The sequence below is a fragment of the Eschrichtius robustus genome, chromosome 1 (assembly GCF_028021215.1).
Source record: "Eschrichtius robustus isolate mEscRob2 chromosome 1, mEscRob2.pri, whole genome shotgun sequence".
NCBI lineage: Eukaryota > Metazoa > Chordata > Mammalia > Artiodactyla > Eschrichtiidae > Eschrichtius > Eschrichtius robustus.
This window is the reverse complement of record NC_090824.1, coordinates 164,796,262-164,812,518: the sequence shown is the minus strand read 5'-3', so window position 1 is coordinate 164,812,518 and position 16,257 is coordinate 164,796,262. Positions and strand designations below refer to the sequence as shown.

The 16,257-nt window shown below is 40.2% G+C and overlaps 1 protein-coding gene across 1 annotated transcript in view; it reads left to right on the top strand.

Moving 5' to 3' along the window:
- The first annotated feature begins 993 nt into the window (after nt 1-993).
- BNC1 (basonuclin zinc finger protein 1) overlaps nt 994-16,257 on the top strand; it is a 30,121-nt gene continuing 14,857 nt past the window's right edge. The window contains exon 1 of the mRNA XM_068537966.1: nt 994-1,071. Within this exon, the coding sequence (XP_068394067.1) occupies nt 994-1,071 (78 nt within the window). The remainder of the gene's footprint in view (nt 1,072-16,257) is intronic.

The following is a 16,257-nucleotide window of genomic DNA, read 5'->3' as shown; positions in this document are numbered from 1 at the left end:
ATCCCCGGGGCAGCCCCGGCGCGTCGAAAGTGCGGGGTCGGGAGAGACTGCGCGGCCGCCTTCCGCCCTTCTTCCCGCCCCCTCAGCACCTCGGCTTTCGGTCCAAGGACATTGGGACTGTTTCAACCGCTTTTACCTCAGAATTAATTAAACAGATGATTTTTAAAGTGGCCTTTTTTTTTTTTTTTTTTAACCTGGATTTTGTTTCCGGAGAATTAAGCGTGCGGTAGCCTTCAGTCACTCGGAGAACTGCGGAGCCGGGCGAGGGACAGTGACGGGGCCTCCTGTCCGGGGCGGGGGGGAGGGGTTGTCTACAAATCTTTTGTACAAAACTGCAAATGAAGACGCAGACAGGTCGGGTCAGGAAGCTTCCGGGACAGGATAGATTCGAGGGTGCAAGGTCAGGTTTTTATAAAGGTTGCAGCTGACCTGCCGGGGGCGCGGAACAGTTCAGCGCGAGGTGTTTCCCCCCTGGTTCAGGCAGCCCCGGGAATCGGGGTCAGGCTCGAGGGTTTCCACGTCCAAGCCAGACACAGTGGGCTCTGGCTACTTGGGGACGGGCAGCCTGCAGGTGACAGGGCTGGACCGGGCTGCGGAGCCGGCGGCGGTGCCCACGCCGCACTCGGCATCGCCTGCAAGCGCCGGGGCGGCCGGTCCCGCTTCGCGGGTGTTGAACCACGGCCGCCCTCGGCTTCCCGGCCCGGGGGCGCCGCGCTCGCTCGCCACCCGAGCGCCCAGGCGAGTCCCCGCTGCCGACCGGGCGGCGGGGCAGGGGACCGGGGGTGGGGGGTGCCCGAGGGCAGAGGAGGAGGCCGCGACGTGGTCCCCGCTGCCCCTCGGGCGCCGCGGGCCAGACCCCGAGCCCCACCGGCCGCCTGGTTTTGCATAACCTCCTAAGGATTTGTCAGCCAGATGTGACAAGATTGTCGAGCAGAGAATGAAGGAGGAGATCTGATATTAATCAGTGCATAGCTCGGAGCCAAACTTTCTCAAATGCGGTGTAGAAACATGTTCTTCTCATTTAAGGCATCTCTTTGTGGCTGCGGGGCTGCCACCGGTCTGACTTTGACAGTTAAATGGAATGCCAACTAGCAGCCTTAATTGTATGAGTAAAGTTGTGTGTATTGTTGGGGGGAGGATCAGACACTCTAAGGTTCAGTAATGTCCCCTAGTTTTATGGCCATGCTCAGCGAAGTCCTCTGAAGACAGGGCATTTAAATCGGGCCAGACGCGCCTGGTCGCAGCCAGGCCTCTGCTGTTAACACTTAAGGGGCCTAAAAGAGGCCCCACTGGTGTCCTGGGAATCCCTGTCAGTGTGTTTGTGTGTGTGTGTGTGTGTGTGTGTGTGTGTCCCATAGAGCAGATCTAGCAACAATTTTTTAAAAATATATTCTTCTCATCAAAGCAACAAAGATTTTGGCTGGACAGTAAGTGAATTGAAAAACAGCATTTAGCAGATAATTTTTTTTTCTGGTGTCCTTTTATTCCTTGCTGTTTTAATTTGATATTGGATTTCATGGGATCTTTTCATAAGATTTCTTAGATTGTTTTTTGCAAATACGTGCTTACGTGTTAAAACTTTTGTTCAGTGATAAATATACTGGCTTCTCAGCTGTCCCCAAATCTGTTGATATATATTACTAAAATTTCATTAAAATTGAATACGCAAAATAAAAATTTTGTGCATGATGTAAAAGAGCATTACTTCAAATGTTACAGATTGTCCAGGATTTGATTTTTGCTTTAAATAGGTGTGAAAAGATAGCCACCACTTTTGCTAAAATAAATTTTGATAAATAACTTTATCTTTTTTGTCATACCTAAAAGAATAAGAGTCATTCTTTGATTTCTCATCTAATAAGTTTGCTAACTTTAATTTCCCCAAGAAAGTATTACCATTTCACCTCAACTGTTGGTTGAACATGTTCTGTTATAGTTAAATGCTAAGAAGAGGTGGTGAAATCTTAGAATAAGTACTGCTCATACTCTGGGAACTCATAAATATGTTCAGACATCTGCATAATTTAATTTGGAATATCACCTGTACCCATAGTTCCTATTCCCTTCAGAATAGTAAGGATTTAGCGATGTGCCCTTTCTTCAGTCAGACAGAGAGAGTGGTTAGTTTGAAGTGATTATTTGGCTGTTGACATCTACTGGGATGTGGAACGATGATCTGTTTGCTCTGGTTATAATTCACACTAGAAATATTAACGAAAATGGAGTAATTGCAGGGGAAGCATAAAGTTTACATAGAGGGTTATCTTTATTTTATTTTAATTTTTATGCCTCTCCCATGGATCAGTTAGGCCTGCGTCCCAAGCCCATGCCCGTATTCTGTACCTCAGAAGCATCAGCTTGGAAAGAAGGACGAACCAACCCATTGGGTGAGAAAAGCCATATCGGTTTCCCTGTGGAACAAGTAATAATTGTCCTTTAAGCATACACTTATTATTTCTGAATGCCTGTGGACAAATATAAATGGGAAAACATTTTAAAAGTTTAGTTTGTCAGTAAAATTAAACCACAGCATATGGGGTGAGGGGCATAAGTGTCTTTTAGCTTTTGTGTATGGCTTTAGAAGTTGTTTTGACAGTGGCCATTAAAGAGTTGCCCTGAAGGTTCCACAAGGTAAATTACTTGCAGGAGGAGCATGCTTTACCCCAGGGTGAATTTTCACCTCTACAGACATCATTTAGAATGAGTTACTTTTGTCAGAAACAGTCCTGTTTAAAAAGAACTAGATGTGACAAAGTGAGAGAGTGGCATGGACATATGTACACTACCAAACGTAAAATAGATAGCTAGTGGTAAGCAGCCGCATAGCACAGGGAGATCAGCTTGGTGCTTTGTGACCACCTAGAGGGGTGGGATAGGGAGGGTGGGAGGGAGGGAGACGCAAGAGGGAAGAGATATGGGAACATATGTATATGTATAACTGATTCACTTTGTTATAAAGCAGAAACTAACACACCATTGTAAAGCAATTATACTCCAATAAAGATGTTAAAAAAAAAAAAAAAGAACTAGAAATATCTTAGCTAAGGTGAAATCTCAGTGCTAGAGTCAATAAATTTTCTAAATTACTTTATTCTGAGTATTCTGTAGATTTTTAAATTTTATTTATTTAGATATTTTATTTTTGATGACTTATCTGAGAGATATTAAAGCTAACTGATTATGCACAGAAGGAGCATCTGGAAAGGGTTGTTTTTTGGGGTTTTTTTTCCCTTTTAAATCGGTTTCCACCTGAAAACCTTATTTCCTCTTATCTTGTCATTCTTTGAAGCCCTTTTTCCTAATTCTGGAAATTCCACGATTCCGGTGCAGCCCCATTTCTCTACTCAGACACACGCCTATTTTATCCAAAAAGGGTGGGTCTAAACAGAGCAGACCTGCTTCACCAGGGTCCAACTTGGGGCCTTCTCAAACTTCGCACAAATAAGCAAACCAGCTATCGCTGTTCCTGTCCACACATGGACTCATTATTATAAACCAGCCTAACAAATCACAGGAGGACGCTGCCTTGGGGGTTGATAATTTCACTCACCTAATGTGAGAGAAAAGAGAGATGGACAAATAAAATGTTGTGAAGGCCAGGTCCAAACAGCCTATGTGGAGGGAAATGGTTGTCTCAGGTAAAGTTAATTTAGGCTGCTAACTTTTTTCATAGAGTTATATTAGTTTGTCTCCTCTTACACATTATTTGTGTGATCCTTCAGTACATGCTAGCAAACATCAAAATTATTTTCCAGCTCTACATCAGCTTCCAGAAGCATTGTCCTTGCTCTGTAGCCCTCTGATTATTTCTTTCGTTATTCATTATGAGGATAAAATTTTTATACAGGCAACTCTGTTTCACGATACACCATGCTGACTGTTAAGACAGTGATCAGGATGTCATAAGTAAGTCTGATCTTTTCTTTTTAAAAATTTCAATTGGAAAATCTAGGGGTTTTTTTACACTTCGTTTTTAAAATCTAGTTCTCACTAAGTCCCTAAAAGAAATATTGGCAAAATTTTACTTAGCGATGTTCATAATGTCATCGTTATTTTACATCAGCAGCAATGGTGAAGTTGCATTGTTTGTATAGTTGAAATTATCCTGAAGTGTAAATGTCTTTTTTTGTTTTGGTTTTTTTTCCTTAGGCTGACTGTTGTGTCCAGAAGTTCCCTACATGTACGTTAATGTCCTTTTGTTTTTTGTTGTCAAAGTTTTCTGAAGATTACAACTGAGGTCTCTGAAACTTAGGTTATAAAGGAAAAAAATGTCTCCGTATCATTTATATACCTGTATAGTTTTTTGTTGTTGTTGTTAGTTTTTTTAAGAAGAAGTATTTGGTTTGGTTTCTAAGGTAAGATTCACAAATTTTTCTACTTCTTATATTTTCTGTTTTTAGAACTAATAATTTTAAGGAAAAAGGCACAGCTGTTAAATTATTTTGGCACAGAGTTTATACTTTGATTTATAGAGATCAAAGGAACAGGTATTTTCCCCATCTCCCTCTTTGAACTAAACGGCAAGGGAAAACACTACAAGTGCCTCATGCATACTTTCTACTAACAGGTAGACTTGGCCGAACATCTGTTCCCTGAGTTCTACCTCCCACCTGCCGTTTCTCTGCCAGACCCTTCTCCACCCTCTCAGTCTTCTTTGACCGGCCTCTTTTCATCCCCATCCTTGCAGTGAGAAAACAGATTCTGTCAGTTCTCCTTTAGTGTCATTTTTATGTTGCAAATGCTACCTGCCTGGTTTCTGAGCCTTCCCAGGGTCCCCTCTTTCAACCGTGCTCATGATAAACGGTGTCTTCCAATTGTTCAGAACGCTGATGGTTCCATGAACCCAAGAGAGAGACTCAATGGCTGCCCATCTGGACAGCACCCCACCCCCCGCTTTTGGCCTTTCTCGGTCGGCTCTTGTTGCCCATGACAGAAATCTGTGCTCTGTGGCCCAGCCTCCTGGGCTTGACACACATGTACAGGGTGAGCCTTCTTTACGCCTAGGACTGTGGCATTTCCTGCATGCACTGCTGAGAGCATGCCTGCTGCCTCCTGGAGAAAGCCTCCTCTGGGCTCTCTGCATAACACTGCCCTCTCCCTCTATGCCGTCATACTCAAAACTAAAATTTGGGGGAGAGGTGGAGTCTTGATTTTTTTTTTTTTTCACTTTTTATTATAGAGTATTTCAAGCAAAATTGGACTAGTTTAACGAAGCTTGGTGATACGTGCTTGGGGATTCAACAGTGATCAACTTTGGGCCAATCCTGTTTCATCTGTTTTCCCTACCCATTCCCCTCACCGTCACCAACACTAAATTCCTTTGAAGCAAATCCTGAGCATTCATTCATAAATATTTTAATATGTAGCTCTAAAATAAAAGGCTCTTTTGTTAAGAAAAGCAATATACCATATAGCATCTAAAAATTAACAGTAACTATGTAATGTCATTAAATTTCTAAAGTGTTCAAATTCCCTTGATTGTCCCTTTAAGTTTATATTATCATTGGTTTGTTCAAATCAGTATTCAAATAAGGTCCATAAATTGTGTCTACTGATCTATAGGTTTACATTTTACTTTTTTCCTTGCAATTTATCTGTTGAAAAAGCTGGGTCATTTGTCTTGGGGAGTACTCCCCAGCCTGGATTTTGGTGATTGTTTCCTCGTGATATCATTTAAACATTCCTCTATCCCCTATACAAAAAGGCTTGATCTAATTCAGATTTGAACTTTTTGGGCAAGAGCACCCCATATGTAGTAGTATGTACCCTCCAATGCAGAGGCAGGTGACCTAGTTGTTATCTTTTTCATTAAGAGTTGCAGAATGCTGATATTCTAATTCTTCATTTATTTATTTACTGGAATACTATAAAGAGAATCTTTGCCTCATCAGTGATTTGGTTGCCCTGAAGTACAATTTGTATGAAAAAGGATACATGCTTAATTCTTTCCCTTTGTTTAACATTTTTTGGTTCCATAGCATCCTCTAAAGGGGGCCAGTGAGTTTTACATTTGTTTTTAACTGCCTTATGAATTGCTAGATTTTAATACAGTAAATGACTCGCACTAATTTTTAGCAAATCATATTTTCTGTTCAGCAATTCCTTTTTTTTAATGAAATTTTTAGTGTGTATTTTGTTGTGTGACTGTGATACAATACAGCAATTTTTAAAAATATATTTATTTATTTTTGGCTGTGTTGGGTCTTCGTTGCAGTGCGCGGGCTTCTCATTGCGGTGGCTTCTCATTGTGGAGCACGGGCTCTAGGCGCGTGGGCTTAAGTAGTTGTGGCACGCAGGCTCAGTACTTGTGGCGCACAGGCTTAGTTGCCCCGTGTCATGTGAGATCTTCCCAGACCAGGGCTGGAACCCGTGTCCCCTGCATTGGCAGGCAGATTCTTTTTTTCTTTATTTTTTTTAATTTATTTTTTTATACAGCAGGTTCTTATTAGTCGTCCATTTTATACACATCAGTGTATATATGTCAATCCCAATCTCCCAATTCACCCCACCACCACCCACACCCCCCACCGCTTTCCCCCCTTGGTGTCCATACGTTTGTTCGCTACATCTGTGTCTCAACTTCTGCCCTGCAAACCAGTTCCTCTGTACCATTTTTCTAGGTTCCACATATATGCGTTAATATACGATATTTGTTTTTCTCTTTCTGACTTACTTCACTCTGTATGACAGACTCTAGATCCATCCATGTCTCTACAAATGACCCAATTTCATTCCTTTTTATAGCTGAGTAATATTCCGTTGTGTATATATACCACATCTTCTTTATCCATTCATCTGTCGATGGGCATTTAGGTTGCTTCCATGACCTGACTATTGTAAACAGTGTTCCAATGAACATTGGGGTGCATGTGTCTTTTTGAATTATAGTGTTCTCTGGGTATATGCCCAGTAGTGGGATTGCTGGATCATATGGTAATTCTATTTTTAGTTTTTTAAGGAACCTGCATACTGTTCTCCATAGTGGCTGTATCAATTTACATTCCCACCAACAGTGCAAGAGGGTTCCCTTTCTCCACACCCTCTCCAGCATTTGTTGTCTGTAGACTTTCCGATGATGCTCATTCTAACTGGTGTGAGGTGATACCTCATTGTAGTTTTGATTTGCATTTCTCTAATAATTAGTGATGTTGAGCAGCTTTTCATGTGCTTCTTGGCCATCTGTATGTCTTCTTTGGAGAAATGTCTATTTAGGTCTTCTGCCCATTTTTGGATTGGGTTGTTTGTTTTTTTAGTATTGAGCTGCATGAGCTGTTTATATATTATGGAGGTTAATCCTTTGTCCATTGATTTGTTTGCAAATATTTTCTCCCATTCTGAGGGTTGTCTTTTCATCTTGCTTATGGTTTCCTTTGCTGTGCAAAAGCTTTGAAGTTTCATTAGGCCCCACTTGTTTATTTTGGTTTTTATTTCCATTACTCTAGGAGGTGGATCGAAAAAGATCTTGCTGTGATTTATGTCAAAGAGTGTTCTTCCTATGTTTTCTTCTAAGAGTTTTATAGTGTCCGGTCTTACATTTAGGTCTCTAATCCATTTTGAGTGTATTTTTGTGTATGGTGTTAGGGAGTGTTCTAATTTCATTCTTTTACATGTAGCTGTCCAGTTTTCCCAGCACCACTTATTGAAGAGACTGTCTTTTCTCCATTGTATATCCTTGCCTCCTTTGTCATAGATTAGTTGACTGTATGTGCGTGGGTTTATCTCTGGGCTTTCTATCTTGTTCCATTGATCTATATTTCTGTTTTTGTGCTGGTACCATATTGTCTTGATTACTGTAGCTTTGTAGTATAGTCTGAAGTCAGGGAGTCTGATTCCTCCAGCTCGGTTTTTTTCCCTCAAGACTGCTTTGGCTATTCGGGGTCTTTTGTGTCTCCATACAAATTTTAAGATTTTTTGTTCTAGTTCCGTAAAAAATGCCATTGGTAATTTGATAGGGATTGCATTGAATCTGTAGATTGCTTTGGGTAGTATAGTCATTTTCACAATATTGATTCTTCCAATCCAGGAACGTGTTATATCTTTCCATCTGTTTTTGTGTCATCTTTGTTTTCTTTCATCAGTGTCTTATAGTTTTCTGAGTACAGGTCTTTTACCTCCTTAGGTAGGTTTATTCCTAGGTATTTTATTCTTTTTGTTGCAATGGTGAATGGGATTGTTTCCTTAATTTCTCTTTCTGATCTTTCGTTGTTAGTGTATAAGAATGCAGGAGATTTCTGTGCATTAATTTTGTATCCTGCAACTTTACCAATTCATTGATTAGCTCTAGTAGTTTTCTGGTGGCATCTTTAGGATTCTCTATGTATAGTATCATGTCAGCTGCAGACAGTGATAGTCTTACTTCTTCTTTTCCAATTTGTATTCCTTTTATTTCTTTTTCTTCTCTGATTACCATGGCTAGGGCTTCCAAAACTATGTTGAATAATAGTGGCGAGAGTGGACATCCTTGTCTTGTTCCTGATCTTAGAGGAAATGCTTTCAGTTTTTCACCATTGAGAATGATGTTTGCTGTGGGTTGGTCGTATATGGCCTTTATTATGTTGAGGTAGGTTCCCTCTATGCCCACTTTCTGGAGACTTTTTATGATAAAGCGGTGTTGAATTTTGTCAGAAGCTTTTTCTGCATCTATTGAGATGATCATATGGTTTTTCTTCTTCAATTTGTTAATATGGTGTATCACATTGATTGATTTGCGTATATTGAAGAATCCTTGCATCCCTGGGATAAATCCCACTTGGTCATGGTGTATGATCCTTTTAATGTGTTGTTGCATTCTGTTTGCTAGTATTTTGTTGAGGATTTTTGCATCTATATTCATCAGTGATATTGGTCTGTAATTTTCTTTTTTTGTCTGGTTTTGGTATCAGGGTGATGGTGGCCTCATAGAATGAGTTTGGGAGTGTTCCTTCCTCTGCAATTTTTTGGAAGAGTTTGAGAAGGATGGGTGTTAGCTCTTCTCTAAATGTTTGATAGAATTCACTTGTGAAGCCATCTGGTCCTGGACTTTTGTTTGTTGGAAGATTTTTAATCACAGTTTCAATTTCATTACTTGTGATTGGTCTGTTCATATTTTCTGTTTCTTCCTGGTTCAGTCTTGGAAGGTTATACCTTTCTAAGAATTTGTCCATTTCTTCCAGTTCGTCCTTTTTATTGGCATGTAGTTGCTTGTAGTAATCTCTTGTGATCCTTTGTATTTCTGCAGTGTCAGTTGTAACTTCTCCTATTTCATTTCTAATTTTATTGATTTGAGTCCTCTCCCTCTTTTTCTTGATGAGTCTGGCTAATGGTTTATCAATTTTGTTTATCTTCTCAAAGAACCAGCTCTTAGTTTTATTGATCTTTGCTATTGTTTTCTTTGTTTCTATTTCATTTATTGCTGTTCTCATCTTTATGATTTCTTTCTTTCTGCTAACTTTGGGTTTTGTTTCTTCTTCTTTCTCTAGTTTCTTTAGGTGTAAGGTTAGATTGTTTATTTGAGATTTTTCTTGTTTCTTGAGGTAGGCTTGTATAGCTATAAACTTCCCTCTTAGAACTGCTTTTGCTGCATCCCATAGGTTTTGGATCATCGTATTTTCATTGTCATTTGTCTCTAGGTATTTTTTGATTTCCTCTTTGACTCCATCAGTGATCTCTTGGTCATTTAGTAACGTATTGTTTAGCCTCCATGTGTTCTGTGTTTTTTACGTTTTTTTCCCTGTAATTGATTTCTAATCTCATAGCGTTGTGTTCAGAAAAGATGTTTGATATGATTTCAATTTTCTTAAATTTACTGAGGCTTCATTTGTGACCCAAGATGTGATCTATCCTGGAGAATGTTCCGTGCGCACTTGAGAAGAAAGTGTAATCTGCTGTTTTTAGATGGAATGTCCTATAAATATCAATTAAATCTGTCTGGTCTATTTTGTCATTTAAAGCTTGTGTTTCCTTATTAATTTTCATTTTGGATGATCTGTCCATTGGTGTAAGTGAGGTGTTAAAGTCCCCCACTATGACTGTGTTACTGTCAATTTCCTCTTTTATAGCTGTTAGCAGTTGCCTTATGTATTGAGGTGCTCCTATGTTGGGTGCATATATATTTATAATTGTTATATCTTCTTCTTGGATTGATCCCTTGATCATTATGTAGTCTCCTTCTTTGTCTCTTGTAACATTCTTTATTTTAAAGTCTATTTTATCTGATATGAGTATTGCTGCTCCAGCTTTCTTTTGGTTTCCATTTGCTTGGAATATCTTTTTCCATCCCCTAACTTTCAGTCTGTATATGTCCCTAGGTCTGAAGTGGGTCTCTTGTAGCATATATATGGGTCTTGTTTTTGTATCCATTCAGCAAGAGCAGGCAGATTCTTAACCACTGCGCCACCAGGGAAGTCCTTGTTCAGCAATTCTTGACCAATCAAGGTGTCTGACTTTTTTTCCCCAGTGAAGCCATGTGCTTCCCTAGAGCAGGCACTGGGAGTTCCTCATCTTTGTGTCTCCCTGAGGCTCCCCACTGTTACCTGTACATGGTAGATGCTTTAAAAATAAACAACGACCCCCACAAAAAAAACGATTTGTTAAATAAATTGGTTTCATTTTATCAGACTACTAATGGAAGGTGAAGGCATGATGAACATCTGGTCCATGTGTAATTCTCCAGGTGGGCGTCAGTCCAGTGCTGCCAGCAGCAGATAAGCTACCTCACACAAAAGGACCTCATGGGTTTTCTTCTCCCTTCATTCCAGTTGTCCTGGGACACCTGGCAAATGATGTTACTATTTTCAGAATCCTAGTTGTACCTCTGTGGTTTTGCATATGTTAGAAAAACAATGAAAAACTTAATGAAAAGTGTAAGAAGTTAGAGAAAAATGAGAGGAGGGAAGGTAGGGAGCAAAAAACAAGAAAAAAAGCCAGTTCTAGTAAGAGAAGTTAGAAGTATAAAATGTGTGTTAAGAGGCAGAATAGCTCCAAAGAGCAATGGGGTAGAGACCTCCCATCCTTGAATCAAGCATTTTCCCAAACCAGGAAGTCTAACTCTGCAGCCACAGAGAGAATGGGAGTACAATTTCACTGGAGATGAAAAGAAAGTAAGTTCTCTCCCCACAAGCTAAGGGTGGTCCAGCCGCTTTAGAAGATGTTTTGTATTATAGATGGGCAGTTTTTGATATGCACTGTAGATTTCCAGGACTCAAACATATGAATAGCCATTGTCTATATTCAACATTTAAAAATAAAACTTGGAAAAACCCGAATCATTTTTATTCTAAAGCTTGGTGACTTTTAAAAAGTGATTTGTGATTTAGCTGACTGGGTCCTTTGATTTCAAGTTGGAAAATTATGATTCTCAGAACTGAGAATCTGACACAGTCTTAGAATCTCACATTTAAGAGAGGACCATAGACTCTAAACTTGGCCTCAGTGATCTCTACTAGTTAGCAGTTTTTCACATGATTTTTATGTGGAACTCTCCACGGTCGATAGGAAGATCATTGTGTAAATTAGGAACAGCATTTGGCTGCTAGTAAAAGAGCTCCTAAATAATAGTTGCCATCCTTTCTGCTCAGCCATCCTTAGGGCTTGACTGCGAGGTTGACCTCAAGTTTGCATCCATGAGGTCCAGCAGTCGTGTTCTTGTTCCAAGAAGGAGGAAGGAGGAAAGGCAAAGAATTCCCCCAGCTGAGTCAGCTCCCATTTATTTTTATTTTTTTTAACATCTTTATTGGAGTATAATTGCATTACAAATGGTGTGTTAGTTTCTGCTTTATAACATAGTGAATCAGTTATACATATACATATATTCCTATATCTCCTCCCTCTTGTGTCTCCCTCCCACCCTCCCTATCCCACCCCTCTAGGTGGTCACAAAGCACCGAGCTGATCTCCCTGTGCTATGCGGCTGCTTCCCACTAGCTATCTCTTTTACATTTGGTAGTGTATATATGTCCATGCCACTCTCTCACTTCGTTCCAGCTTACTCTTCGCCTTCCCCGTGTCCTCAAGTCCATTGTCTACATCTGCATCTTTATTCCTTTCCTGCCCATAGGTTCTTCATAACCTTTTTTTTTTTTTAGATTCCATATATATGTGTTAGCATACAGTATTTGTTTTTCTCTTTCTGACTTACTTCACTTTGTATGACAGACTCTAGGTCCATCCACCTCACTACAAATAACTCAATTTCGTTTCTTTTTATGGCTGAGTAATATTCCATTGTATATATGTGCCACATCTTCTTTATCCATTCTTTTGTCAATGGACACTTAGGTTGCTTCCGTGTCCTGGCGATTGTAAATAGTGCTGCAGTGAACATTGGTGGTACGTGACTCTTTTTGAATTATGGTTTTCTCAGGGTATATGCCCAGTAGTGGGATTGCTGGGTCATATGGTAGTTCTATTTTTAGTGTTTTAAGGAACCTCCATACTGTTCTCCATAGTGTCAGCTCCCGTTTATAAGGAGCTTTCTGTAAAGCTGTACCCAACCACTTCTGCTTGCACACATTTGTCAATCCTTAGTCACCTGGCCACCAAAGGAGACGTGGAAATTAAGTTTCCTTTACAAAGGCAGATCAGGCAAAGGATATTGGATGGGTGTCTGTAATTAGTAAACGTGGTGCGGCTTTCTCATTGATTCATTCATTATTCTCTTAATACCAGTGGAAAGCTTACCAAGTATCAGGCCCAGTGCTAGCCACTAGGTATTGGTTTGGAGTTTCACTTTTGTTGCCTCTTTAGGGAATGATTCGTTATAGAACAACTTTTTTGGAGGTTTTTATCATAGGTATTTTTGGTAGCTCTGTCTGTGCAGAGTCAGATCACTAGAGCCCAGAGGACCTAAGATCTTGCTTGTTGTAGGTCTGGTAGCAACAACAGTTTCACTGTGCTAATTGGTCTTTTCAACTCTCTATCTGTATATCCTCTTTAATATGACTAATAGGCCTCTGAGATAGTCAGGAACAGATATCCAGCCCATTTTATAGTCAAAGACTCCAAGGCATGGAGCTGAAGGTTATATGGCTTTACAAAAAGTAAGACATAGACTGAGGACAATCGTAGATTGTACTACCTCTCAGTGAAAGATGCTCAGTGTGATGAGGGGGAAGGAGTTTAGGCTCCCCAGCTCTGCCTCCAGAGGGGTCATTTTAACAGGCAAATCATATTAGTTTCATACTTTTTTCAAAGGCTCACTGTTAGACTTAGGACAAAACCATACTCCTTGGCCTGCCCCACAAGATCCTATGCACAGTGGTCTCTGTCACCTTTCTGACCCCCATTTTCTACCATTAACCTTACTAAATCCACTCAGCTACCCTGGCCCCCTTTCTGTTCCCTGAGCACTTCCAGCCTCTTTTATGCCTCAGAGCCTTGCACTTGCTCTGCCCAAAACACTCCTTCAATCTCCAGTTCTTCACTGGCTCCTTGCCATTCCTTAGGACTCAGATCAAGTGTCACCTCCTCAAAAGCCTTTGATGATGACCCTGTCTAAAAGGCACTTACCACTACTCCTGCCTCTCCATGCCACCCAGTAAAATTGCTAGCAAAGCTTTCTGCTTATTTCTTCAATAGCACTTACCTTATTCTGAAAAGGTATTGTTTGTTTGTTTACTTGTTTATTCTGTCTCTCTCTTGTAGAATATAAGCTCCTTGAGGGCAGGGACCTCATCATTCTCGTTCAACACTTTAGCCCCCAGAGTTTAGAATGCCTGGCTCATAAACACTCAGTAAACATTTATTCAATGAATGGGGTTTCTTTACCATGTGGAACTTTAATATCCTTATAGTTTCTGTCGAGATTAAATGAAACCATAAATATAAGTGCAGTTGGTACCAGATACTGATAATTCAAGATATAATCTATGCTCAGTGTCCAGGTTTGAGACCACCCTCAAGTAGCCTATAAGTTCCTAGCTTCCTCATCTATAAAACGGGGTGGGGGTAAGAAATGAGATAACACATAGGTACAGCTTACTGCAGTGCCTCACACATAATAAATAAGCAATCAGTATCATGAACTATGTGACCTTGGGCAAATTACAATCTTCCATAAGTTTGTTTCCTGAGAATAATTCCCTCCTCACAGTGATGTAGTGAGGATTGAATGCGATCACCTATTACGTACGAATGCCACCATGTGGAAGGGCAGATGCTGGAAGAATAGCTAGTCTCGCCTTTGGACTCAGAACTGCCCAGTAGAATTTTGTGTCATGATGGAAATGTTCTCATCTCTGCTGTCCTGTATAATAGCCACTAGCCACATGTGGCTCCCAAGCACTTGAAATATGACTAGAGTGACCAAAGAACTGAATTTGTTATTTTATTTTATTTTAATTAAGTAGCCACATGTGGCTAGCGGCTACTGTTGGACAAGGCGGACTAAGTAACTTGACCCTACAAAGTTGTCTGGCTGGTGTGCAGTTCAGTTTTGTTCCTGAGCCAGATCACAAATGACTCCCCTCAAAGGGTCAATACCATGAATCTGGAAATCCCAAAAGTCCTCTGTGATTTTTCTCCTCCCCACTTCCATCTGGTCCCCCAAGAGTATCCCCCTAAATTTATCCTCAGTGATACGAAAATGTTTGCATGTACTAGAGATGAAAACAGTTTTGAAGTGGACAGTTTTTACTCTCAAGCTCAATAATTCAAATCCCATCAAAGGCCTGCACTGTCCAGCAGTGGATGTCTGTGCATCTACCCCACTGTGTGCCTGCACTGGCCACTGCTAGGAGTTCAAGTCAGCATCTACTGACAAAAGGCCCATGGCAGCATCTCCCCAAGCTGAAGGTAGAGGGTATCTGGGAGAGGAAGTGGGACCCTCAAATCTTCCTAAAATCTAGGTCATAACTTTCCATCCCAAAACTGAAAATAACCAAATCATCCATCCTATACTAGGTGTGTCAGTAATTTCTGGGTGAATGAATGAGCAAATGATAGTTACAAAAAAGCAAACCAGAATTTTGAATGTTGATTTGTAGCACATCAAAGTGACTAATAACAATTCGGAAATAGTCTGATTAAAATGAGTGCGTAAAAAGCAATAATCATGTCTTGATGAGTTCGGAATGTTGTAAACATCTGCTTTATGTTTCTGAAGAATGGAACAAGTATCAGGATTCTGAAAGAAAGGATGTAAGTTTTAAGAGTTTTCCATTATTGATTTACATGAGTACTTTTTGTCCTGTAATTAGAATTTTTGATTTGATTTCACCTTAGAAGTTTTCATTTGTCTGTAGATAATGGTGCTATAATTTTACTACATCGTGGGATTCTGAGATGGGTGGAAAAAACCCAAGGGCTTTAATATTGGAAGTTTTCTTAGACACTGTAATTAGCATTTTTAGTTCATAAATAATTCTTCTGAGATTTATTTCCATAGACGTTTAATGAGCTTTATTAAGCCTTATTCAAACAGGTTCATATAGAACCACATGAATGTTTTTTATAAAGCAGCATTCATACATTGGAATTACAGATAAAACTGCTTAAAATTCAGTCCCCAAACTAGAAGCTGCTATAACTGTGAATAGTCAGGTTAGATCAGGGAGTGTCAGCTGGGGGCAGTTTTGCCCCTAGGGGCATTTGACAATGTCTGGAAACATTTTGGTTTTCACAACTGGGGAAGGGAGGTGTTACTGTGGCACCTGGTGGGTAGAAGTCAGGGATGCTGCTCGACATCCTACAATGCACAGGACAACGCCCACCACAAATAAGTATCCAGCTCAAAATGTCTATAATGCTGACGTTGAGAAACCCTGAGTTGGTGTCAAGAGATGCAGAAAAAAATGAGTTTCAACCTTAGGCTATGAAATGTGCTTGGAATTGTTCCCTCTGTAGTTTCACTGTGCTGGGCCTGAGATAGTGTCACTCAGAGTTTCCTGGGGGCTTCCCATGAGTCAGCCTTCTGAGCAGACTCTTTAGGGAGTGGAGGAAGTATGTGTTCAAGGACATCTTTCTCTAATTCAGGCAGGTCCTACTTTCCAAGTAAATGAAATGTGAATTCACTTCATATAGTTCCAATATCTTGTTTTTAAAGAATGAATAGCATCTTGAGGGACATAATCCAAAATAAGAATTTTTCTTCTTTTAAAAATGTCCATTAAAACAGTCATATTTGTAGAATGTAGGTGGTGAAATATTTCAGAGGTTTAGTACTAAGTGTGCTGGTAGCTATTGAGAGTATAGATGATTGGGTTGCCTGTGAGCTGGCGTTCAGGGAGTTGCAGGGAAGTTTAGAAGCTGGACAAGATAGGAATGCTGCAAACTGAGGTAATG